The sequence below is a fragment of the Camelus ferus genome, chromosome 13 (assembly GCF_009834535.1).
Source record: "Camelus ferus isolate YT-003-E chromosome 13, BCGSAC_Cfer_1.0, whole genome shotgun sequence".
Lineage (NCBI taxonomy): Eukaryota > Metazoa > Chordata > Mammalia > Artiodactyla > Camelidae > Camelus > Camelus ferus.
The window spans coordinates 1,896,092-1,922,039 of record NC_045708.1 but is presented as its reverse complement, the minus strand read 5'-3'; the positions used below and the strand labels follow the sequence as shown (position 1 = coordinate 1,922,039).

Genomic DNA, 25,948 nt, shown 5'->3' with positions numbered 1-25,948 from the left:
CCACTTCCCTGGATGCACCTCCTGCCCAGAGTCCCGCCCCCTGGACGCGCCCCCTCAGCCGGGATGACCACCCCCCGGACCAGCTCTCTGTCCCCGGGTGTCCGCATTGCACCGCAGGGGCGACGCGGGCTTCCGGGACTGGAGGAGCGGCGGCGCGCGGGGCCGAGCACTTCCCTGTGCGCCTCCGCCTTTCCTGACCGGGGGGGGTTCATGGATGGAGCAACAGGGACGTGGGCCCAGCGCTGTGCTGAATGCAGACGTACTCGCCGCGCCTAGAAACCGGCGCGCCCGACCCCCTGCTCCACGGAAGGGGAGGGGCACTGAGGCACAGGGCCTGGTCACTTGCCCAAGTCACTCCATCAAGGGCGGAGCCAGGAGTCATTGTCGCAGCCCCTGCTCTTCTCCCGGCACTAAGAACCGCATTTGTTCTTGTGCTGAGGGATCGCCCGTGCAGCTGGCGCCCCCCGGGGCATCTGCCTCCCCTGCCAGGGATCTCAGCTCCCTGGTCTTGGCACCCACAGGCCCCAGGGCCACCTCATCACCATCCTCCTCGCCCATCCTCAGGGAAACCCAGAGGCTGTGCATCCATGACGGTTCACAGCCCCTCCCAAATATGAGCGCCATGATCCTCGCCCCGCAGCCTCTTTGCCCCCCCCCCTTACTCCTCCAACCCCCAAAGGCTTCTTTCCTCACCTCTACTGTGTCCATCCTCCAACACTCGGTTGGGACCCCGCGGCCCAGGAGACACTGCCATTAACTACCTACCACTCAGTGCTAGTTCTCTGCTGTTTCCTGTAATCGTCTGCTCTGCGTGTGCTGGTCAACCTGTTGTGTGTGTGTCCTGCATGTGGTTACTTGTGTGCGCTAGGTCATCCTGCTGTGTGTGTGTGTGTGTGTCCCTGCACCCCATTAGTCAGGGAAGTCCCAGGAATGAGCATATAACTGTGCTTTGGGGTGTATAACCCCTTCCATTGTTCTTTGAATTTTACAAGAACCCAGGAATGTAAACACACTCTTGTGCAGGTGCTGCAGATGGAGAAACAGGTCTGGAGAGCTCTGGTGGGGTGCCTGGGGCCACACAGCCTCGTGGCCCTGACGATTAACCAAGACCTCCGGGCTTATGCAGACCTAGGTGCTCTCCCTGGCAGTGAGTGAGTCCAGGGTGGCCAGCATTCTGTCCTGGGGCATCCCTCTCAGGAGGGCTCTGAGCTCTGCACACAGCAGGTCCTCAACAGCCCCGCGCACTCTCCCTGTGCGTCAGCATCCACAGAAACAGGAGGCACGAACGCACCACAGACATTCACGTAGCTGCGGTGCTTTGCTTCCTGGAAAACACTAAGCTCTTACAGAGGGCTGAGTGTGCAAACAGAAGCAGCAAGCTGCTTCTAGACCCGCTGGCCTGCTGGGGTGGGGTGGGCACAGCTGCTGCCGCCCCTGGACTAGAGGCCGTATCACACTGCCTTGGGCCCTGCCCTTTGGGGGACGGACCCCCCTACACCCCTGCTCTGGCAACCAGAGTCCGTGGTTGAGTCTGCTCAGCCCAGTCCCTGTAGGGTGGGCCTGGATCAGGCCCCAGAGGGGCAGCCTGAGCCGCTTGGGCCTGAGGTGTCCTCTGCCCCCTCTCCTGAGCTCCTTCATGATGGGCGGGGTGGTCAGAGCAGAGCTGCAGGCATGTTGATGCCTCCAGGCATGTGGACTCGGGATGGGGGCTTGAATCCGGCTCCCCTACTTCTGTCCACTGGACCTGGACACTCACACTCTGCCTCAGTTTCCCTTTTTTACGAGTAGGGGTAACAGTTCCTACTTCCCATGGTGGTTGAGAGGAGTCAGTGAGTTAACACCTGTGCTGGCTAGCACCTGCCCTGCACATGAGAAGAGCCGCCTCAGCGTTAGCATCAGCCCTGTTCCTGCTGCTCCTTGAGCCTCTGCTAAGGGCCAGGGATGTTGCAAACAGCCTTTGCTCCAGACACACATGCCTGCGGGGCCTTATTACCCCCTTCGACCGAGAAGAAAGTCCCAGAGAGGTTTTACATATCACACGATGTGAGGGTCACACATCAACAGAGAGAGAGGACCTGGAGACCAGATCCTGGGCTCTATCCCCCACCCCGCCCCTGTGCCAGTGCTTGAAGGGCCGACGGAGGAGGCTGCCCTCTGCCGGCCATGGACTTCCACGCTCTCAGACTTGGTAATTAGGGAGATGTGGTCATGTGCTTCGATGGCAGGACATCACAGCGACCTTGATCAGGGTCATCTCAGCAGACGGACTGGGATGGGAAGGGGGCCACGGCTTGGGGGATGAGGCTGAAGGAGGAGAGGGTGAAAAGCGAACAGCAATGACCCAAGCAGGTAGCAGCTGAAGGTGGCAGCTATGTGGGGATAGAGGAGGCCTGGTCATTTTCACAAGCTGGCCGGGCCCGGCCAGCTAAGGCTCAGAGCTCCAGCTTGTCCGACAGAGCTGTGCTGACCCTGATCCTGGTACTTACCCCTCCTGCTTCCCTTTCCTTGTCTGGAAAGCAGGAGTGCTGGAACCTGGCTCCTGGGTTGTCACGAGGCTCAAAGGAGCTCACAGGTGGAGAGAGGGCCACCTGAACTGGCTCTCAGGCCACCTTGGGCCCCGTACAGCCGGAGTGAGGATGCAGAAACAGGACAGGGGTCCAGTGAATGCATGCAGCTCCTGGCGGAGGCTGAGGGGCCAGACACTGGAGCCAGCAGGTAGCTTAGGGCATGAGGACACCATCCGCTCGGGGACAGAGGGAGAGGGCCGAGGCCGGGTGTGGATGGGCTGGGTCGGGGGATGCAGCGGGAGGGGGCGTTGAGGAACCCTGGGACACCTGCTGTCTTCAGTAGGGGTGAGCGGGAGATGTAGCTGGGAGTTTTGGTGAAGACGCAGCAAGGGAGCTGATCAGGGCGACCGTGGAGACCACGGAGCACCCAAGACAAGCCTTGGCAGTAAGTCCCCTGATCACTAACCTGCCACCTGACAACCTTGAGCCTCCACCTCTTCCTTTGGCCTCTCCCTGCCCTCCGTGTCCAGGACTGGCTTTTGGACCAATAGTATGGATGGATGGAGGGCAGAGGCCAGGATGGAGTGAATGGATGCAGAGAGAGGATGGCCTGGAGGTCTGGACGCCGGGGCCCTGGGTGATGCTGGAGCCTTTCTGCTTTCGGAAGTGAGGGCCGAGCCTCAGTCTTGGGACTGGGTGCCCAGGGATGGGATGAGGACGTCGGGTGAGCAGGGAGGGGCCAGGACCAGGTAGATGGATGGGCCCTGAGGATCCCAGATGCTGGCAGGAGTAGGCATGACAATGTGGCTGCTGACCTGGCACCTGAGCCATCAGTGGATGGCGGGGGGTGGGGTGTAACCTGAAGGTCCACAAATTCCAGAGGTAGCACGGGGGAGGCTGGGCTTGTGCTCAGTGACAAACAGCACTGGGCGTTGTACCGGATTCCTGGGGCTGCCGTCCCAAAGTGTCACAGCCTGGGAGGCTCAACAACAGACATTTGTTGTCTCACACTCTGGAGGCCACAAGTCCAAGGTCAAGGGGTCCGCAGGGCCTCAGTCTCTCTGAAGCCTGCAGGGGAGACCCTTTCCGGCATCCGGTGGCGGCCAGCAGTCCTGGGTGTTCCTGGGCTGGCGGCTGCGTCACCCCCACCCCTGCCCCCATCTCCACGTGGCTGTCTTCTCCCTGGGGCTCTCCCCGCTTCTCATAGGGCACAAGTCATGTGGGGTCAGGGCCTCCCTGACGCCCTCATCTTAGCCCTGGCACCTGCCAAGACCCCATCTCCAAACAAGGCCATGTTCACAGCTACTGAGCCACGGTGGTTAGGACTGGGGCGTGACTGCCTGGGGGCAGGGGACACAGTTCTCCCTGTAAGAGTGCATTCGTGTAAACAGCGAGGGGGTTCAGATGGTCCCCAGTGACCCCCCGCCCCCCCCCCGCCAAGCCTGCCGTGCAGGGCAGGCTAGGGGGAAGGGAGGCTGGCTCCTGCCAGTCGGACTGGCGTTCCCCTGAGGTTGTGATGCTTCTCTCCTTCTCCCTCCTCCCTCCCTCTCCCCACCTCTCTCTCTCCCCACCTCTCTCTCTCTCTCCCTCTCTCCGCTTTTGAAAGGCTGTTCCCGCTCTCACCGGCAGGTGGCAGGGTCATCCACAAGTGCCTTCAAACCAGAGCACAGAGCACCGTGCGTCTCAGCTGGAACTGCAGATTCTTACCTTGACTTCCAGATGTTGTGGTTTAGCTTTTTACCAAATCCACGGATTCCACCTTTGACATCTGTCTGTGATGGAAGTGGGAGTCGGGGGAGCCACGGGGCCAGCACGTGCCCACAGGAGCCCCAAGGGTGGGACCTCAGAGCTGCTGAGGGCTCGAGGTGCACCAGGTTGCAGCTAAAGGCAGAGCCAGAAACCTACTCTCCCCAGGCTGGAGGCCAGAAGTCTGACGCTGAGGTGTGGGCGGGGCTGGTTCCCTCTGGAGGCTCCGAGGGATAGTCTGTTCCAGGCCCGCCCAGCATCCAGTGGGTGCCGGCAACCCTTGGCGTCCCTTGGCTTGTGGGCACATCCCTCCCACCCCTGCCTCCGTGTGGCCACGTGGCCTCTCCTGTTTCTCCATGTGTCTCAAACGTCTTCCTCTCATAAGGACACCTGTCATTGTGTGGAGGGCCCCCCTAAGTCTGGGGCGAATCTATCCTGACATTCTTAATTACATCTGCAAAGACCCTTCTTCTTCCAAATCTGGTCGCCTTTGCAGGTCCTGCGGGTTAGAACTTAGATGTCTTTTGCGAGGGGCGGGTGGGATACAGCTCAACCCCGCCCCGCACATTGCTGCACCCCTCACCTGGCACCTGTGCGTGAGTGGGTGCGTTTCTGCTCTCAGGGTTGGTGGGTGGTCTGTGGCACCCTTCCTGATGCTGCCCCTGCCCCCATAAAGGGAGGTGGAGGGGGTGGGAGGGAGCCAGGCCTGGCTGTTCACAGAACAGCAGTCGCACCTGCTGCCCCAGCCCAGCTGGCCTGTCAGATCAGCGGCTGAGAGGCAACCGGCTCCAGGGTGCTGCCCAGCTGCTCCCGCTGCACCACAAGGGCAGAGGCGCCAAGAGGCCCCGCAGGTCCGGAATCCCCGTCCACCCTCCGCGCTGCGGCCCATCCACAGCCTGCTTAGATGGCTTCTTGGATTTCAGTTTCTCTTCCTGGGCAAATGAAGAGGTTTAGACACAGGCTTTGAACCGGAGCCCGAAAGCTTCCCATCCAGCTGGGAAAGTGTTTGGTGCAGGGTTTCAAATGCCAGGCTTTGCTTACAGGGACCCCTGTGGACACTCTGTGAGCACGAGGCCCTCTCCCCTGGGACCTGGAAGTACCTTTGGTGGCAATTAATTTGCTTGTCTTCCCGTCAGGACAAGTGTCTGAAAATTCAGACAGCAGCCTGGATTCTCCTCTTGGCGTAGCTCAGGGAGCGCTAGGGGGCTGTGCTGGGCCATCTGTGCGCGCCCTTCTCTTCCCCTCCCCTGGGACTCAGGCAGGACCTCGGGGCGGAGGGGCTGCAGCAGCTCCAGGAAAGCAGGCTGGACAGAGCCCTCTGCTGTGGGAGTGACCAGCCAAGCTGGTGAGACGAGCTTCCCCCTCCCCACATTAGGGTGTTTTATTATTTCCAGCAAAGAAGGAGACAAAAACATTGACAGGCAGTGTCTTTTACAAATGCTTTATGTAAAAAGCTCACTGTCAAGGCTCTCTTCCTGGCCGAAGTGTCCCCACGAATGCTCAGGATCGTGGTGACCACACTGCGTCTAGACCTTGTCGGGGGTGCCAGGGTGGGGCCAGGAGGTCTTGTGCAGTTTGGCTGAAGGCCTTGAGGATGGGGGTTTGGGCTGAGAAACACCCCTGCAGAGCTCAGCTCGAAGGGAGTCTGAAGCCTTCGCACACGGAGGCCCTGTGGGTGCACCAAGGGGACCCGAGTGCTGCAGTCCACGCCCTACCCTCGGACAGTGCCCCGTGGTGCGGGATGCACGCCCTTCCTCCACCGTCAGAGTAAATCCCCCTCCACACTTCTTGCTCTTCTCAAACTTGCATCGCGGTGAAGATGCTGGTTCTTCTGGAATTAATGCACACATCTAATGCAAATCCAATAAAAAGTCCAACATAACACGGAAGGAAGTGGATAAAGGGACACCAAAGTCCATCTGGAAGAAGCGTGGGGGAGAATCACCAGCATGACTTGTGGGGAAATAAAAGTGATGGCGAGGTCACCAGCCTGTCACCAGCAAACCTCGCGGGAATACCCTTGGTGCACGTGTCTCACTCCGGTGTGCAGGGCCGACAGCGGGACCCTGGGAGCTGGAGCGAGAATCAGTGGAAATACCCACGGACGCATTCTACTTGCAGCTCGTCCGGGCTGACAGTGCTCTGTTGCATCGGAAGAAGGAAGCTGGCCCGCTAACGGCACGGGGACAATTGGACAACCAAACGAAGCAGAGCCGCCCTTTCCAGCGCTCAGCCGGGTAATTTCACGTGAAATGACATTTGCACGCCAAGATGTCACAAAGAAAGAAGCCCACGTCTGTGATCTTTCCCAGCTGAGGGCCTGTTTCTAAGCAGCAGGGGAAACAACAGAGCGACAGCCTGTAAGTTTGAGGACACAAAACCAGAAACTTATATCGTCTGCAGGCGCCATCAAGCAGCCACCTTAGGACTGAAACTATAGACCAGGAAAATGTTTGCTGTGTCCCACAAACGGTCACTTTATGATGAAAATGGACAAAGGTAGATAATTCTTAGGGAATATCCACTGCCTTCTGCTTAGCTGGATTGCAATAAAAGTTGTCTGAGTTAAATCTACTTAGAGAAGTGTATTGAGCACAGAAATACAGTTTGATTACTTGTTTCAAATATAAAATTGAAGCCCTCCCCCTCTGGTGGCATGTTGGTTGCTTGTGCAGGAACATACACTATCAGTTCAAGTCCGATGCTTGACTGTTCCCACACCCTCAGGGTCCCAGATGAGGATGAGATGGGTGGGGGTCTAGGGGGAGCACCAGGTGCTGGGCAGTCTGTGTGGGTGGGGCTTTGCTTGGAGAGATGATCTCTGTGTTGTGGAGGGCCACACCGAAGCCCGAGGGCTCCCGAGTGTGCGGGGCTGTGGCAGGTGTCCTAGGCGCAGGGACTTCCAGCCCACCATCTCCATCTTCCCACCTGGCACCTGCCTTGGGACTGTTCACCTGGTGGCTGGACTTGGTGCCAGGGACAGTGGGGTGGGGAGAGGTGGACTACCGTGATGCCATGACGTTGATGCTTCAGGGGACCTTCCAAGTGGGTGGGGGTGGGAGGGGGGCTGGAATGTGTACACAGTTCATGTCTTTTTGTCAAATTAGCAAAATAACATTTTTATATCACTTTTCTTAAAGAGGGCCCCACTTTTATATGTTTTAGGCCCCACCAAACCTGGACGCCCCTGCCCAGTGTCCTCCGTTTTATCCAGCGGGAACCACCCAGACTGTCTCCTTCTTCCTCTGAGAGGAAGAGGGCAAGGTGCATGGAAGTCCTGGGAGAAGCTGGGGGACATTTGAAGGTGATCACTCATTGCTCCAGCACACACTTATCCAGCACCGTTTTGCGCCCGGCTCAGCTCTGGTGGAGAAGGGGTCACGTGTAAAGATGGTTGAGGGGGCGGGTGCCAGGAAGCTCTTGGGTGGGAGCGCCCAGGGAAGGGCCACGCACTCACAAGACCCCTTAGGGCAGGTTCTGGGAAGCTGAGGCGTCGGGGAGCCCAGGAGGAGTGTGGGTTGGAACCCAGGTGTGGGCCAGCTCTGCCGCAGGACTCCAGCCAGGACCTCAGTCGCAAGACTGAGTGGGTGGGCACACAGGGTTGTGCCCGGGGCATCATGGGGCAGGGTGCTCCGTGTGTTGGGGGTTTCAGAAGACATGAAATCACCCTGCCGTGGACTGAACTGTGTTAGCACCAAATTCGTATGTTGAAGCCCTAACACCCAATGTGCCTGTGTTTGGAGGTAGGCCTTTGAGGAGGAGATTAAGGGTAAATGAAGTCACAAGGGTGGGGCCCTGATCCCAGTGGTCTGGTGCCTTAGGGGAAGAAGAGACACCAGAACTCACAGTCTCTCTCCACTTGCCACACCCCATGCCCCCCACACTCCCCCAGGCGAGCACACAGGGAGAAGGCAGCCTCTGCAGGCCAGGAAGAGGGCCTCCCCGGGAACCCAGTCAGGCAGCATCTTGACCTTGGACGTCCAGCCTCCTGAACATGAGAAACCACCTGGAACACCCCCAGAGGCTCTCAGACTTGTGGGGACCTCCGTCTGTTCTCCGTGATCCAGTGGTGCTCTTAGAGTTACAGGCAGCATGCAGGGGGTTTAGTAAGGGTGAAGGTCCCTAGGGCCAGACCGCAGTGTTCCATTCCCAGATCTGCTGTTTACAAGAGGCGACTCAGAGTGCAGCTCCCTCTCCGACCTCTGCTTCCCCATCTGTACAGTGGGTTGGGAGTCGGGCTGGCCTGACAGGAACCCCCCCTTAGATGATGGGCCTCTGGGTCTGGCATCCGCAAAGGGACTGCCTTTGCAGGGAGTGAGGGGCGGGATCTCTGATACCCGCCCCTTGGTTACTTGGGTTGCACAGGATCTGGGACTTGCAGCCTGAGAGAAGTGGGCAGCGGGGTGCTGGGGGTGAGGACCCGAGTGGGGGTTGTGGGCGGGGCTGGGAGCCGGGGCGGGCGGGGCTGAGAGTAGGTGGGCGGGGCTGGGGTTGAGCGTCTGGGCGGGGACGCGCCGTGGGCTGGGGTCCGGGCGCAGGAGGGGAGAGGGCCGCGGGCAGGGCGAGGTCCAGGTGGGCGGGGTCGGGGCGGGACCCGGTTCTGGGCTGTGGGCGGAGTCGGGGCTGGGGTCCGGGCAGGGGGCGTGGCGAGGGCTGGCCCGCCTCTCCCGCGCGGGGCTCGGCGCACACTGGGCTCACCGCTCTGGGGCGGGAGTCTGGCGGAGCGAACCCAGGCGCGCAAGACTTCGCGCTGCCCCTCGGACGCGGGTGGGAAACCGGACCTTCCGCACCTGCGGCGACCTCGTGCTCGGCGGGACCCGGCGCGGCACCTGTGGCTGCGCCCTGTGCGCTCCCCGGGTCATGGCGCACGTGGAGGCGGCGGCTCCGAGGGCCGGCCTCGGCCGCCTGTGAGCTGGGGGCCGGAGGAGGGACCCGTCGCGGCGCCGAGGGCACGATGCCTTTCCTTCCGGAGGCGGCGGCGGCGGCGGGGCGCGCGGTGGCTCTGACCCTGGTGCTGCTGCTCCCCTCCGTGCCAGCGGGCGCCGGCGCCCTGCTCCGCCTGCAACCCAGCATGTGAGTAGCGGGAGCGGGAGGGCTGGCGGGACGTCCGGAGGCCTGGATCCTTGGGCGGCTTTGTTCCCGGGGCCCTGAGGAGCAGTGAGCTCCTTGCCTTAACCGGGGAGTGGGAGGTTAAGAGACGAGGGTCAGGGGTTGGGGGCGCTTCTGTGGCAGGGCCACCGCGCCTCTCCCTTTCCCCTTCCTCCTCTGCGTTAGCTCTGCATCGTGGGTTTGCACGTGGAGGCAGAATCTGCACTCCCGCGGAGGTGAGGAGATCTGGGCAAGGTCTGGCCAGGGAGCTTGGCGAAGGCAGAAAGGAGGCAGCCTGTGCCCACTTCCTTCCAAAGCCCGTCTCCTGGGGCCTGGGGGCCTGGGCTGCCTGCGCAGGGGCGGGCTGTGCCCAGACTAGGGGCGGCTTGGTGTTGGTTTCTGTGTTCAGTACGATGGCTCTGGGGGAAGAAATTCAGTGCCAGAATCGGCAGGAAGAGAGGGTCAGGGAGCCAGCCGAGATGAATTTAATTTTGAAAGCTGATTCCCCAACGGACCGTTTAGCAGTCTCTCTTAAACAGCAAATCGATTCTTGTGGTGGCCTCAGAGGAAAACTGGTGAGAAGTGAGCTGGTCTGGAGGAGGAGGGGTTGGGGGAAGAGGCTGCTGGCGGCCCCCACCCCCGCACTCCCCCAGCGTGCTGGGCCCGGAACCTGCAGCGCTTGGAGAGGCAGCAGAGGGGCAGTGAGGGGCCCAGGCCGCGGCTGGGGCTTCCTGTGCAGGGCTCCTGAGCGGGCCTGGTGCACCTGGCTGTACAGCGGGAAAGGACAGACTTCCAGGCAGAGCTGGGGAGGGGGCGAGCCCATGCCCCCAGGCCCCTCAGCCTGGGTCTTGCATTCCTCCAAGAAGGAAGATTTCCCGTGGCTTTTTCAAAGGAGCATGGTATGGGGGCCCATGTCCCGACCTGGCGTGACTTCTGCCCGACGCTGCTCTATGCTGGGATCCCAGTCAGTTTAGTTTGTTCAGGGTAAGCTGGGGCCTCAGGAGGGGCGATTACAGTGGCACTCAGCACTCAACTGGCCTGCCCTTCACATGGTTGGCTGGGGACGTCCAGAGGCCCAGGCTCCTGGGAACCCCAGGGTGCAGGTCAGGGTGGACAGCTGCTCTGACGATGAGGGTGGAGGGCTCTTATCTTAGGAGGGGCTTCTGCCCCGGTGCCCTTGTGGAGAGGAGAGCACGGGTCGCCCCTCCCTGGTGCGGGGAGTGAGCCTGTGCTGTGAGGTCAGCCTGCTCACCGAGGGCTCTGGCCGTCCTCGGGCCAGTCTGGGAAGGGCTTTCCAACCAGCTGCTGGTGGGTTGCCCAGGAGGCCAGTCTTCCTGCTGCACAAAGCCTCCTTTCCACTCCCACACCTTCAAATCCTCCGCCCACCACCCCTCCTTTGGGGGGAGCCTCCCGCTCGCAGGGGCATAGCCCCTCCACTCTCAGCTTGCCCACTTGTGTTGAGTTCTGTGCTGCTGGTGCACACACCCGCCAGTCCTGTCTGTAAGCACCGGGCGCCTGCCCGCCTGGGCCTGCAGGGGGGCACGGTGGGTGCTGCTGGCTGGCTGACCTAGTAGGGGCGCTCTTCTGCTCCACCACGGGGAGGTCTGTTGGGCTGTGGAGCATCCTGTAGCTTGTTCTGATCAGAAAGGAGGCAGGAGCTGGTGGGCTCCTGGAGGTGCCGCAACTGTCTCCTTGCTCCCTGAACCCCAGAGGGGCAGGGGACGGGGCCCAGAGAGCAGCGAGCGTCCCAGAAAGTGCTTTGTCCTCGAAGGTCCTGTCCCCGTGCCGCTCTTCCCTTCCCAGGCATCCCCCGACTCCTTGGCCGGTTGGAGACGTCCATGGGGCCCCTGGGAGGCAAAGAGAGAGGGTGCTCTAAGGGAGGGCCCCGCTGCCTGGCAGCCCCAGGTGCTCCGGGGGCCTTTGTGGACCTGAGTGATCTGGCTGGTCCTTTGGCTCCCACTGGCTAACATGTCCAGGTTCAAAACCAACACTTCTTTATTTAATTAGTCTCTGAAGTGAATTTCTGTGGCCCTGGAAAAATGGCCAGTCCTTCTCCCTGGGGCCTGGACTGACTGCTGACCACAGGCAGTGCTGGCCCAAGGCTTCCGGCTGGGCTGTGGGGACAGCGTCTGGAAACAGGGAGGACTGACCAGCCTCTGTCCGAGGCTGCCTGGCTTGGAGGAGACATCTGCTCACGGGCTCTGCTTTTCCCGGGGCCGGAGTCCCTGCTGGGCAGCTGTGCTCTGGGGTCAGCTCATTATATCGACCCCTCTCATCCAGGCCCTCCAAGCTCAAGTCGCCTCTTGCAAGTAACTGTTGGACCCACTGACCCTGAGGGCTAGACTGGGCTCCATTTGCTGAGGCTAAGTCTTCCTCTGGCTGTCTGGGGGAGCTGTCCTCACCAGTCAAGGAGTCTGAAGGCCGATCTGTACCTTCAGTGGCCTGTGGGCAGCTATCAGGAGGCTCTCTGGGGCCGAGGCTGTGGTGGGTGGAGGGCAGGGCAGGGGCGGGGGCACGCCTGTGGCCAACCGCCTCGTGCCAGGCCCTGTGTTTGGGGCTGCTCCATGTCGCGATCCACTGTCCATTTGTCAGGCGGGGGAACCCGGGGGTCTGGGAGTGACCTGCCCAGTGCACGGCATCCTCAGGGCCCCAAGGCTGGACCTGGGCTCCCCAGGCGCAGAGCCCTGAACTTCCCCCCACACCTGCTGCGCCCAGGCCAGGGGCTCTGTGTTCAGAGGCCGACCACGGGTGTAAACACAGAGCCTGTAAAAGCAGATGTGACGGAGATGCTTCTCAGTAACCCAGCCCCTCTTCCGGATGAGGGGGCGTGCAGCCAGGCCTCTCCCGCTGTGCCAGGCCGGCTGCCCCTGCCTCCCTGCCTGGTTTTCCTACCCTCACCTCCTCGTCCTCGTGCCTTGTTCTTGGGGCCCAGGGCCCACCCTGGAGAGACACAGCTCATGCCCACCCTCACCTCCAGCTCCAGGTGAAGGCCCCCAGCCTCCAGGAGCCCCACTCTGCCTGGGGAGCAGGTGGCCTGACAGCTGGGATCAGCTCCCCTCTGACCAAGCTGCGTTCCCTTTGTGGTTGGGCAACTGCCTGCTGCTGACGGGAGGAGGATCCAACTTCAGGAACAGAGGGGCCTGAGGACTCACTCCTGCCATGGTCAGAGTCTTCACTGTGCTCTCCTTACACCTGCGTGGGGTGCCGGTCAGCCTCTGGGTCCCCTCTGTGGCCCTCCCTCCCCCCATCCCACTTCCTCCATCCTTCCAGATGGAAAAGCCAGCTATGCTTGTGCTTCTGAGGGGCCGGAAACTTCCCAGAGGAGAAAATCATTCCAGCGCTCGCCCCTCCTCCCTTTAATCGCCCAGATCTGGGGCTCACAGCGTTTTCAGGGACGTGGAGAGAGGGGTCCAGTCAGAGGGAAAACCTGCCGTCCGGGGAGCCAGGCAGCCCTGCAGGCCCTGGGGAGGAGTCCTCGGGGACCAGAGTCACGCAGGTGTCTTGTGGGGTGGGGACATGCAGGCGGCGGACGGGGGAGTGACCAGGGCAGATGTTCCGGAAGGGCAGCTGTGTGGCCTCGCCGTTGTCATCTCGTGGGTCAGCGGCAGCCCACATGGCCGAGGTTTGAGGAGGGCCAGGAAGGAAGAGGGGGCCCTTCACAAGAGCGTCCTCAGGCCGCCTGGGGTTTTCTGCCACGCGCCATGTGGGGTGTTGCTCCTCCTGCAGCCCCCTGAGATGAAGGACCTCTGGGATCTGTGGCGTCCCCTCCCCAAGGCCCTGAGGCTGGCATCCTGCGCACTGAGCTGGGTCAGCTTACGGGAGTGGTGGGGACATCCCAGGGGCTGTGGGGCCCCAGGACCCAGAAACACAGGGACTTTCTTTGAGCCAGAGGGGAGCCAGGGTCCTGACACAGGTGGTCTCATGTCAGGATCCCTAGAGGTGCCTGCTGCCCCATTTACGGGTGCTGAAGCCAGGGCTCAGAGAGGGTCAGTGACTTTGTTCAGGCTGCACAGCGGGCCGCAGGCCTGGGCGGCTGGTTCTAGAGCCCGGGTTTGTCATCTCCACCTTCAGACAGGGATAGAGGGCTCACAGGCCTTCCACGGCTCAGGGGGAGTTTCAGGGTCAGGCTGGGCCTGCAGCCAAGATGCTCCATCCGGCCTGGACCCTCCCCGCCCCTCCCCCACCGCCTGCGGGCAGAGAGCCTGGATGCTGGCATGACTGGGCACAGGTGGGGGCCAGAGAAATGGAGCAGAAATGGTGTGGCACCTGCAGCCGCTCACTTGGGCCCGATTTCAGTTCGCAAGTGATGGCGGTTTCCCACTGTGGCCGCTGCTGGGGGCCCTCGGAGCTCACCCACCACGGCTGATGGGAGCCTCTTCCGTTCAGGCTCGTTGAACCCTCAGGACGACCTGCGAGGCCCGCGCTGAGTTCTCGCCCTCTGGGCGGGCACACGAGGCTCAGAGAGGATCGCTGGCTGGTGGCTCATGCTTGCGCCCCAGCTCGTGGCACCTCTGGAGCAGAGCAGGCTGTGGCGAGAGGACGCGGGGAGCAGAGTCAGATGGATTCAGGCCAAGTCGTCACTGTCCCTGCAGACCCCAGTCCCCTGTCTGAGGGGCAGCGGGCTCTGTGTTGTGGGGAGTTGGGAGGGTTGTAGGGTCGCCCCGGCCGCGCGGCCCTCGCCATGGGGAGGCTGGGACGCGGGCCTATGAGTCCTTTTCCCCTGGGCGCCCGCACCCTCCAGCCCAGGCCTGCTGCCGGCCTGCGCTGCGCACCGGGCTGGGTGCCCCGCTGTGGGGCCCGCCTTGGGTCTGGACCCCACCCAGATGACTGGACGCCCCAGGGCATGCGTGCAGAAGGAGCTGGTGTTGGTGACAGGGGCCTGACCGTCTGTCCTCTGTCCCAGGCCCCACGTGTGTGCCGAGCAGGAGCTGACCCTGGTGGGCCACCGCCAGCCCTGCGTGCGGGCCTTCAGCAGGACAGTGCCTGTGTGGAAGCCAGGCTGTGGGCTGCAGGCCTGGTGCGTCGGCCTGGAACGGAGGTATGTGCTGGAGTCCCTAGGTCCCGTGTGGGAGGGGGCTTTGCTCACAGCCAGAGCAGCACTGATGACCGGCCAGTGTGGGGGGTGATGGTGTGGCTGGGCAAGGGCTGTCCTGGTCTCAGGGTCACCGGCAACCGCCCCCTACTGGAGCTCCCCATCTGAGGTCAAGGCCTCTGACACCGCTCTAGGGGCGTGGCCACCAGGAGGCTATGCCCAGGCCGAACACTCCTGCTCAGCGGGCACCTGGGTCTCTGTGGGTAGAGGAGGACCCCGTAGGAAGGGGGGCTCTGAGGAGAGGAGGGGATCCTGTGGCAGGGACGGACCCTGCAGGGAGGGAGAAAATGGGATGAGGTCCCACTGGAGACTGCTGCTACCTGACTCCAAGCCTGTGTGAAACCTCTGTTGCTCAAGTTTTATTTCAAAATCAGACGTAGGGAGTGCCTCTGCATACCTCTCTGTTTTTATAGACACAGGTTCTGGAATCTGCCTGATTGCAAAGGGGTAGGGGGCCTCCCCGATGAGGAGGGGCTTCCGTAGCTGAGGGAGGGGGTGGGGCAGAGTCCCCGAGGGGGCTGTGGTGTCCACGCTCTTAGCCAGGTCTTGGGGCGTGACCTGCTGGGCCTGCCCCCCGGGGGCTGGGGGGCGGCCTTCATTTTCAGCGTTTGTTCTCTGTAGGATCCCTACGTGTTCAGGACAGAGAGAGGAGGGGCAGTGAGGTCTCACAGTGGTTCTCAACTGGGACTGACTTGTCACCGTCCCTAGGGACCTCGCAGTGTCCGAAGAGTCTGGGCTGTGAAACATAAGCTGGGAGGTGGGGGCTCTCGCCAGCTAGCAGGTTGCAGCAAGGACGGCCCCTGACCACAAAGGTCCCACCCCCAGCGTCAGAGGGAGGCTGGGCCGTGCTGGCAGCGAGAGGTCTCCCCCATCCTTTCCCCAGAGATGGGCATCTTGCGGTCTGCCCTTCCCGGCTCTGCACCTGCGTGGTTGTCTGTGTACCTACAAAACGGGAAGCGGGTCGTGTGGGCTGTACCCCCAACAACTTGTGGTGAAAGGGCGCTATTTTGGAAGCAGCCAGAGAGCCCTTGGTCCCTGGGCTGGAGAGCAGGGTGGGTGGCCGTGCTGGGGGAGGGGTCCCTCGGACTGGATGTCAGACTGGTTCTCTGGTGCTGGTCTCCAGGCTGTCCTGGCCAGGGCGGGGGCTGGTTTCCAAGGTGGCTGGTGCCTTAGCTTCCTGGCAAGGTGTCCGGGCTCTGGCAGGGATGGTCTGACTGCTGGTCTGCCCGGCTCTGGGCTGGAGCCGGGGTCTCCCGGCCTCCTTTGCTGGCCTGCTCCTGTTCATCCTTCAAGACCCCACGGAGGCTCCCGCTTCCCCACAAAGCCCACCTTGAGCCCCCGCCCGCCCTCCCTCTTGGCCAGACCAGCATCCAGCCCTCCTCGGACCACATCCCTTCTCTCAGCCTCTCAGAAGCCTGTAGACCCTCCCAGCCCAAAGCCCTCGGGGCCCGGTCTGTTTGCCTGAGTGCTCAGTGCTTGTGAGCAGGTGGAGGTGGCGAGGCCCCAGCATCCCACATGCTCCAGAAACACAGGAGCCACGCCACCCTCCTGCCCCCACGGGCGCCTGCCCTCGGCCCTCGGGCACTGGCCCTCGGCCCAGCTGCTGGGCACGGGGAGGGCCAGGCTGCATCTCTGGGAGGGGGAGGCTGGCCCACCCACTTGCCCACGGCAGCTGAGGCCCTGTGGGCTGAGGAGCTGCAGGCGAGAGGTAGCAAGCTTGCCCCCACAGTCCCACCACAGCCCAGCCTCGCCAGTTCGGGGTCCCACTCCCTCCGCTGCACAGACGGGAGACCCCTTCTCTCACGAGCTCCCACGGGCGGCCAGCAGGCTTGGGCTGAGCCTCACTCTGGGGTCAGAACTTGTCCAAACCTCAGTCTCCCCCCGTGCGGAGCAGGGTGCCAGGCCTGAACTGCGGCTCGGGGAGGATTCTTGACCAGTCGTGGCTGGGCCACATGCGTGGCTGCCACGTGGCAGCTGCCGTGTCTCCTGCAGCCATGGTGACTCCTGTGTCTGCTTTCGGGCTGGTGGGCCTGTGGCGTGGCCTTAGTGGGGGCATGTGGGGTGACACGGGGCTCGACCCTGCCCCAGAACAGGCGAGGCTGTGATGCCACCTGAGAGGCCGAATGAGGAGGGTGTCCAGGGGCATTTCCCCGAGGAGCCCACCAGCACAGGCTGCCCTCAAAGACCATTGGCCCTGGGGGGCTGGGGAGGAAGGAAGGAGGGAGCAGGGGGGAGGGAGAGGACGCTCGGAGCCCAGAGCCCATGCCTCCCACCAGGCTCCTCCCCCGGCTCCCGCTGCCCTGGGGCCTGGGTTCCGGGGGTTGCACAAGGTGGAGGAGTGAGCACCAGCCTGGTACCCGTGCCCCCCTGTCCATCCCGGCCCTGTGGCCAGGACTTGTGTGAGCTGTCCTACGTGATCTGTCCCATGTGAGCTGTGTGGGGTGACTGTCCCATGTGAACCATGTCCCATGTGACTGTCCCACATGAGGTGTCCTGGGACTACCCCTCTGGGCTGTGTCCTGTGTGACTGTCCCCTGTGAGCTGTGTCCTATGTGAGCCATGTCCCGTGTGATGTCCCACGAGAGGGGGTCCCATATGAATTGCAAGGGGCGAGGGCTGGCTTGTGGGGGCAGTGGGGACAAGGGCTGACTGGCTGTCTCCCAGGGTCGCTCACTTTAGGGGACACTGGGGAGGCTGGCGGACTGGCCCGGTTGGCCCCGGCCTCCCGTGACCGGGAGGAGCAGCACGTAGCCCAGGGAGAGGATAAATATTTACGGTGATAGCGCCCGAACACCGTCTGCGCTGCCGGACACTGTCTGCCGCTGGGGTCGGTTTCTCTCCGGGCAGGTGGTTTCATGTCCTGCCAAAGCGGCGTTGTGCAGACGCCCCCAGCTGCTCCCACGCGGTGCACGGTCAGGCACTGGTGCTTCCGGGAAGTGGCCCAGGTTTGTGTGTGTGTCCAGGTCCCTGGGTGGCCCCAGACTTCCTGCCGGGAAGAGCAGGTAAGGGGGTGTTCCGCTCCCTGGAGACCGCAGCCCAGGCCCTCGCCACTCCTGGGGTCTCAGGGGCCCTTGATCCAACGGGCTGGGCCCCGCCACTGACCCTTCAGACGGCAGTGGGGTGGGGATGCCTTGCCCTTGTGGCCGCAGGGTGGCCCCGGTCGTCCCCTCCCTCTCTTCCTGGGACTCCACTCTCTCTGTCCCTCTCCCTCCCTCCTGCCCCCCACCTCCCCATGACCAGCCTGTCGCTGTAAACACCAGGGCCTCCCAGCCGTGGACCTGACAGCCTGAGCTGAGCCTGGTCCTGTATTAATCTCCTGTTGCTGCTGTGACAAAGTATGACAGCCGGGTGGCTTAGAACAGCAGGGATTCACTCTCTCACGGTCTGGAGGCCAGACATCTGAGACCAGGGTGCGGGCAGGGGTGGTTCCCTCTGTGTGCTCCCGGCCTCTCCCCTGCTCCTGGTGGCGACCGGCCATCCTGGGTGGCCCTGGGCTTGTGGCTGCATCACCCAGTCTCTGCTTCTGGTGTCTCATGGCCTCGCCCTCTGTCTGTGTTTGCAGTTCCCTCTTCTTATGGGGACACCGGTCACTGGAGTAGGCCCCCCCAAGCCAGTATGGTGGTCTCATCTTAACTTGATGACATCTGCCGACACCCTATTCCTAAACAAGGCCACGTTTACTGGTTTTGGGTAGGCACAGATTTGGGGGACACTGCTCGGCCAGCACAAGCAGTGAGAGACACGGGGCTGGGGCAGGCAGGGGGCGGTGAGCCGTCTGTCTTCCTGAGCATCACCAGCTGCGGGGGGGGGGGGCGGCTGTCTGCACAGGGGTGGGAAGGAGAGGGGTCGGCGGGGCGGCTCCCCAGGGAGTGTTGGCCTTGGGTTGTTGTAGCCTGCTCTCTGAAGAAGCTGAACCAGAGCTTTCAGGAGGAACAGAGACCCATCCAAAATCTGAGGCCCAGCTGAAGAGAAGCAGGGACACAGGAGCCCTGGGGTTGGGGTGCAGCTAGAACAGGAGGGGGTTGGGGGCGGGGGGCCGTCTGAGGGCTGAGTAGGACTGGGGCACCCTCTACCCCCACCCTGGCTTCTGCTCCAGGTTCATGGTTGCAGGATGAGTCCGGGGCTGGGGGAGCCAGCTCCTCACCAGCTGGTCCGCCAAGACTGCCCACCCTGGGGGCTGGAGATGCCAGGAGAAGCAGGAGGTGGGGCTGGACTGGCAGAGGGTGGCCCTGAGTGGCTGGGCTTCTAGGGGCCTCAGGCACAGGTGGTCGGGGGCAGTCTGTGGATTTGTGGGGGGGGACAGACAGGAGGCCCTTTCCCCTCTGCATGAGGCTGTCTCTGTCTGGCATGGGCACCTCCTCCCTATGGCCACTCCCTGTGCCAGGCCCCAGGCTGCTCAGATTTGTCTGCCCACCCCCAGCTCCTGGATGAGGCTCTGCCTCCCTCTGCTCAGCCCTTGTGAGCTTGCACCTGTCCCGTCCGAGCAGGAACCAGCTTTGGACCAAGGCCACCCTGGCCTCCAAGTTGCCCTCCTCCAGGAAGCCCTCCTGCCTGCTCCCTTCTGACCTCAGTGCCATGTGCTGAGTGCACTCGGGTCCTCCTGCTGCTGCCCAAAAACGCTTCAGCCCCATCGGCCTATCTCCCCAGCTCAGCCCTGTGCTCCTCGGTGGGGGAAGCGGCCCCTCCTCGCGGATGCTCCCGGACTGGCCCACTGCCTGCCTCCTGGTGCCCTGGTGGTCTGAGAGCCTGGGGCATGGCTGCCGAGCACTCGGCCCACTTGGCTCATTTCAGGAGCCACTCTGAGTCTGACCCCCAGACCCTTGTAGACTGGCCTGGTGATCAGGGCCGAATTTGGGGCACAATGCCCCTCCTGAAGCTGGCTCAGAGCTGGGGCCACCATGGGGGTAGTGACGGAACGGGTGGCAGGTTCCCCTGTTGCTGGTGCCAGGTTGGCCGGCCACCCCCGTGGCCCCGCGTTCTCGCAGTGCAGGCCTTCCGCCCACCTCCGTGCTCAGCTGGGAAGTGGGAGCCGTCCGAGGATCAGCCTGGGGGACGCCGAATGCAGCGGGCAGAAACGCCTCGAGCCTGGTCCCTCGACAGTAATGCTGGCTTCTCTGTTCTCTCCTAGAACTGTCTACTACACCGGCTACCGGCATGTGTACAGCATGGAGGCCCAGACCGTGTTCAGGTGCTGCCCCGGGTGGAGCCAGCAGCCTGGAGACCGGGGCTGCCTCTCCCGTGAGTGCCCGCCGGCCCCGCCCCTCCCTGGCCCCGCTGGCCCCGCTGGCACTGCATCCTCCCCCTCCCGGCTGCCTGCCCCTCTTAGTGGAACTTCTCACAGCTCAGGAAAGACTTCAGGGCCACTCACTCAGCCCCTCTGCTCGCCAGAGGCTGTTTAAAGGAAATGAGGACAGAAAGAAGAAACAGTGAATCCTTCGGTGCTGATGCCTGAGAGAGAGCTGGGGCTGGTGGGGGCTCCGAGCCAGAGGGGGGCTGTGTGCTAGTGCCTGGGTGCCTGGCACCCGGAAGGGGTCCCAGGGTGGCCCCAGGGCTGTGTGTTGGTGGCAGTGGGCTCAGATGCCTTTGAGTTTGGTTTGGGGTCAGAGTCCTGGAGCGTGAAGCCCTCGGTCACCTGCCCCGCGTGCCCACGCCCACGCGCCTGCTCTCCCGGTCCTTCTGCCGCTTTGCCCTCCTGCCTGGGCTTGTGCGGAGAGAGAACCGCTCCCTCTCTGTGCTGCCTTGGGCCTCAGTCTCCTCGTCTGCTGAATGGAGCGTCAGTCGCTGCCTCCCTCAGAGGGAGGGGGTCCTGGCGGACGTGGGAGGGAGGGGAGGGGCAGCCTCTGTTCCAGACACGGAGGCCGAGGCTCTGAGATGGGGGCCAGAACCCGGTTCTGATCCTCGTGGGCGGCTGTGAAGCCTCTGCTTTGCAGAAGAAGGGGCCACTGCGTGGAGTCCGGCTGCAGGCGGTGTTTGGGAAGGGCTCCTGGCCCCCGGGTGCGGGCACAGGCGGGCCAGCAGCTGAAGCCGGCTGGGCAGCAGGAGTCAGCGTCCTTCCCTGGGGAGGCTGGCCCGGAGGTCGGCGTCCCCTGAGTCAGTGACGCGGCACCCCGTGACGTGAGGTCAGGGCCGGGCTGCGGTGCGGGGGGTGGCTGGGGTCACCGCTCCCCACACTGGGGATTCACCGCAGGCTGACCGTTCGGGGACTGGAACAGGAACCGGACTTCAGGGCCGTGTCCCAGCCTGTCTCACCCGCCCCGGGGGCTGACCACAGGCCGCCCTTCGTGAACTCCAGCAGGAAAAGGGGAGAAGTTGAGGATGTGGCGGTGTTTGTCCAGGAGGGGAAATGAGTAATTCTCTCCAGGAAGGGAGGTGGAGGGGAGAGGACAAGGACGTGCCGCGGAGGGACGGCGGGGGTGGGGGGACGAGGGGATGCCGGCCGCCGGCCCCTGGGGTGGTGGAGTCCAGCTCTGACAGCCACCCTTCTGTCTGCATCTCTGAGCACAGGGCTGACCTGTGCTCTGGCGTCTGGGAAGATGAGGGGTCCGAGGAGGGTTGCAGGGCAGACCAGACTGAAGCCCTGGGTCTGTGCTGTGAGCGGCTCTCCAGGCCCAGGGTGGCTCCAGTAGTCCGTGAAGCCACTGGGGCGGGAGAAGGGGTGGGGCTGAGGCTCCCACTGGGTTTGTGGGGAAGGGCATGGCCTCTCACGCCTCAGAAGGGACACGGCGCCCCAGCGTGTGGCTGCCGGGGGTGTGGCCCTCTGGGCTGGGCTTCCCGGGCAGCGGGGGAGGGGAGTGGGCATCTTTCGTGTGGGGCGGGGGGCCAGGTGCAGACCGAGGTTTGCTCAGCAGCGTTCTCATGATTGTCGTCCACTCTGCACCCCTGAGCTGGGGTCTGGTGGTCCTTGGTGTCACCAGTGTCTCGGAGTGACCATCCCAGGGTTGCTTGGGGGCAGCAGGATGGCCACCAGCCAGCCAGACTCTGGGAAGCCCACTGTGGAGACAGGTCCAAGGGCTGGCTTCTCAGGATCAGGACGCCAATGCTGGGACGGGTCCGCAGCGCCAGGGGCTGTGACAGTGTCCCCCCGAGTCTAGTGGGCCTGTCCTGTAGCTCTGCCTGTGCCGGCGGTCGGGAAGGTCAGGGTGGCTCTGCCTTGGCCTGGCTGGCTGGCGGGCGGGGGTCGGTGATGCGTGATGCAGCCACACTGACGGGTGGGCGGGTGGGGCCTGAACCAGCCCTGGTGCCCTTTGTCAGCTCAGGGGAGGGGAGCGGGGGCGGTTTCGGCCAGGACCCTCCCGGGGCAGCCTGGGTCGTGCAGCTGGCTGGGGCAGGGCTGGGGCAGCGGGGAAACGGGGAAGGGTCTTGGCTGCTGGGCCAGGCCCCGGGGCCCCCGTCGTCACCTCAGCCAGGGGACGTGGACGAGGTCCTCACGCGCAGCCCGACCACTAGGCTTTGGCTTTCTTGGTTGTTTGGTTTTAAATACGCATCTTTAGGCAGGATCTACTTATTTATGTATCTAGCTTTTGTCTGGTTGTTTGAGTGGTCAGGAAAAGCCCTGTGATCTGGCCTCCCGGGACAGTCACTTGCCCCCCCTCCCCCGCCACCGCCCGGCGTCTGGCTCACCAGCATGTGAAGGAGGAGGGGAGGGGGCTCACACGGGGCAGGGTGTGATCCTGCCCCCCGGGGACGTGGGGGCGCCAGCGCCGGCTCATTTCTTCTTTCAGTGTTCATGGTTTCACTCATTCATTCGTTCAGTTTTGCTCAGCTGCCCCCGGGCACTGGGGATTCGGGGGCGCTGGGCAGGGCAGCACCTGCTCGTGGGGCGCTCAGGTCTGGTGGGGAGGCTGGCTGCTGGCAGACGCTGCAGTGACACTGATATGACGAGGGCGTGACGGAGCACAGAGCCACCGGAGCGTCGGCCTGAGGATGGACAGGCCAGGCTAGCCCCGGGGGCGGGGTGGGCGCTGGGGGTGTGTGGGGAGCTGCCCGGGGCCGGAGCAGGAGGAAGTGGGGGGGGCAGGGAGGAAGGAAGGGAGGTGGGAGCTGAGGGGAGCCCTGTCCGGGGAATGTGGGCGGCCAGGGAGGGGAGGCTCAGCTGCCCCTCGGCTGGGGAGCGTTCCCCACGTCATAGCTGAGCCCTTGGGCTCATTCAGCCTTGCAGCCGCTCAGGGCTGGCTTCCCAGCTCGTGTGGAGCCAGAGCCTTCTGGAAGCCCCGCTGCGCATGTCCTCCCTCTGGGGCACTGGGGGCAGGTGCAGGGCTGCATTAAGCAGCTGTCTTGGGGTGGGGACCTTGGGGTCCCACGTTTCTCCGCTGTCCCCCCAGCCCTCTCCAGCACCTTCCCTCATCCCCGTCCAGGCTCTCTGCAGTCAAGGGCCCCTGAGAAGTGGCCAGGCTGGGGCAGGGCAGGGGACAGCCTGTGAGCACTGACACCTGTGGGCCCAGCCCCTCTCCGCTGGCCATGGGAAAATGTCCCCACTTGGATGTGGCCTTGAAATGCGGCCGTGAGAGAAGGGTGGGGGCTCCTAACGGTGCTGGGACCCCTCTGAGTCCCTCAGGCAGCATGGGTGACCCAGAGGTGACCGAAAAGAAGAAGTGCTGGCTGGACAGGGTGCCTGATGACTGGGCCTGCCCCGGGCACACGTGTGTCCTTGGGGCAGCTGGGCTCAGCCCCTTCTGCCATTGGTGGGGGGGTCGGTCCTCCTGCTCTGCATATCTCTGAGTTCCACAACCATCCCAGTCAGGTGGCAGATTTGCCTGGACTCTCCTGATACTTCAGCCGCAGTCACCCCGGGGCCTGGCTTCCCCTTATCAAAGTGGGGGTCCTGAGTGCACGGATGAGATGCCTGGCCTGGAGCAGCTCAAGTCCCCAGACTCCCCGCATGTGGACCCTGGGACGGGATGGGTGCCGAGGAGACCGTCTGTGGCTCCGTCTCTAACTCTCCCTGCGTGGGCTGGGTTCAGTGCATCTGAGGGTCCCTTGGAGGAGGCACAGGGTGGAGTGGCAGGGCCCGAGTGGTGTCAGGGGCTGTACCGGGGGTCTCTCGGGGATGTTGCAGGACTTCTCAGAGCCTTTAATGTGCCACTGTGCACTGCAGATTTCCTGACACAGATTGTGTAGTGTTTGCAAACTAATTCTTTCTCCAAAAAGAAAGAAAGAAAAAGAAACAGCAAAGTCACAGTAATGAAACAATGTCCCTCCAGCATGCACTGTGAAGGGTGTAGGTGAACCATGGCCGCCGGGACACCCGGCGCCGTTCGGGGGCCTGGGAGGGGCCGTGCGCAGGGGCTGGTTCTGCCCTGTTCTGTGGAACTCATGTCTGGCGGTGGAAAGGGAGGAAGGAAGGCAAGAAGAAACGCCGTGCTGGTGAGTGGGAACTACTCCGAGCAGAATGAGGCGGGAAGGGCTAAGGGGCAGGGGGTGAGGGGTGCTGGCCTACGTGGGGTCTGAGGAGGCCTCTCCATCCAGGGCGCAGGTGGCCCGTGTGACATGAGCGGTGGGCCTTGCTTGCGCCCAGGGAAGAGAGCCCCACGGCGGGGAGAATGGAAGGTGGGGAACCCGGTGGGCTGTGCTGTTTCCCCGCCCCACGGGCGCAGTCCTGTGGGGGCAGCCCCGGGTCCGGGGGCCCCCTGCCTGCAGCCTCCGCACCTGCAGCCTCCGCACCTGCAGTCGGGACCCCGGGGGAGCCCCAGGTGTGGCGCCTCTGCATCCGGCTGTCGGACCAGCAGGCGGGCTCCCTTTCCTACCACCTCGTCTGTGGTCCCCTGGCACTGAGCCCCGTGGGTCAGGGCCTCGGGGGACAGAGCTGCAGGAAGGCTGCTTTAAGGCCCGGGGAGGGTGCCCTCGGCTTCCCTGCCTCTGAGCTTCACTCTCCTTGTCCGCTCTGGGTGCCCCACAGCCCTGCACCCAGCGTGGGAATTTGCAGGCTGGCATCCGGGCTCTCCTGTCCTCGGTGGGGACACCAATGCCCTCCGCAGCTGCTGGGGGTGGGGAGTGTCGTCCTGCTGTGTCCCTAACACCCCAGGTCTTCAAACCGAGAGTCACACCCAGACTCGCCTGCGCCTGCGCCCTGCACACATTTACACACCCACGTGCACACTCGTGCAGCCGGGCCCGCTGCCCACCCAGACGCGCTCGCCACCCACAGCCTCACATGCACGTGTGTGCGCCTGGGTTTATTCACGTGCACGCGCACCTGCTGACACTCGCACGTGCGCTCACACACACGAGCACACGTGTATGCTCGCCTGTGTACACGAGCTCATACTCACGGGAGTGCACCGGCACCCCTGCGTGTGCTCTCACTGGGACCACGACGTGGCGGGCAGCACAGGGGACGGGACATGGAGGTGCCACCGTCACCCGGAGCCCAGAGTGATCCAAGTGCCAGGCGGAGCTGGGTCGAGTCCAGCCCTTCTTGAAGGTTCTAGGCACACAGCCCCTGCCCTGCCCACTGCCTTTAGGAAGGTCGGCCTGGGGGCGGGCAGAGGAGGAGGCTGTCCTGCCCAGGTCCGCCCTGCAGGGATTCTGCAGCCCAGGATGGATGCTGGGGCCTGGAGGGGGCGGTGGGCTGCCGCTGTCCTCATCCGGGTCCGTGCCCTCTCGACCTCCCGCTTCTCCCGCTGACAGAGCTCGGTCTCCCAAGTCGGGGTGGCTAGCTTGTGTCTGGACTTGCAGCGCGAAGGGGCTGTGGGAGCCGGGCCTGACTCTGGGCAGGGGAGTCTGCCTGCCTGTCTCCTGGGCCCACCTGTGTTGGGGGCACTGGTCTAGGCGCAGGGCCTCAGGGGGCTGGCCTGGAGCGCTGGGCCCTTCCTGGGGCGCTTGCAGCCTGGGTGCCCGGCATGGAGCTGACACAGTGACCCTCTCCCTGCAGCGAGGGGCCTGGTCGGGGGATGGGATGGAGCATGTGATTCCGGCCCGGGTCCTCAGCCAGGTTGAGTGGAAGGCCAGCAGGTTTTGGTGGCAGGAAGAGGTCAGGGGCTCAGGCCTGCTCTGTCCCCTGTGCTCCCAGGGAAGTGGCCTCCCTTCCTTAGCCACTGCTGGCCATGAGGTGGGCACCACGGTTCCCACGCCCGCCTGTGCACAGGCGGCTCTTATCGGCGGCTGGGGCGAGGCTTTTAGGAAACGCTGCCCGGCAGCATGGCCGATAAGGCAAGGGCCACCCCGGGCGCCCTCCTGCGGAGCCCACCCTGTGGCGTCTCCAGGCGGCTTGCAGGGAGGTGCCTGGGCACGTGGGCGGATGCTAACTCACAGGCTGGCCTCCAGAAGCACGTTTGGTGACCTTGGGGTGTGGGTGGGCGGTGTGCCATACCGGACAAAGGTGTCAGCAGGGTCACAAAGCTTCCCACCACGTGGTCCCGGGGGTGGGGAGGGGCAGAAGGAGCCGCCGGCACAGCCAAGCCCAGGCCCCGGGAGGTGAACTTGCAGGGGCTGGACTCACAGTGCCCCAGCCCTTGGAGGGCACTTGAGTCTCCTTTCCACGGCCAGCCTGTCCTGGGACCGCGAGGCCGCAGCCGCC

General features: G+C 63.5%; 1 protein-coding gene across 7 annotated transcripts in view; it reads left to right on the top strand.

Annotated features, from left to right (window-relative positions):
- Positions 1-9,077: 9,077 nt before the first annotated feature.
- The window catches only part of MEGF6 (multiple EGF like domains 6), a 92,742-nt gene continuing 75,871 nt past the window's right edge, over positions 9,078-25,948 (top strand). For all 7 annotated transcript variants that reach the window (XR_004325292.1, XR_004325291.1, XR_004325293.1 and 4 more), the window contains exons 1-3: positions 9,078-9,326; positions 14,245-14,379; positions 19,562-19,671. Coding sequence is in view for 4 of the 7 variants with exons in the window: in XM_032495003.1 (XP_032350894.1) it covers positions 9,208-9,326; positions 14,245-14,379; positions 19,562-19,671 (364 nt within the window). In the remaining 3 variants the exon portion in view is untranslated. The remainder of the gene's footprint in view (positions 9,327-14,244; positions 14,380-19,561; positions 19,672-25,948) is intronic.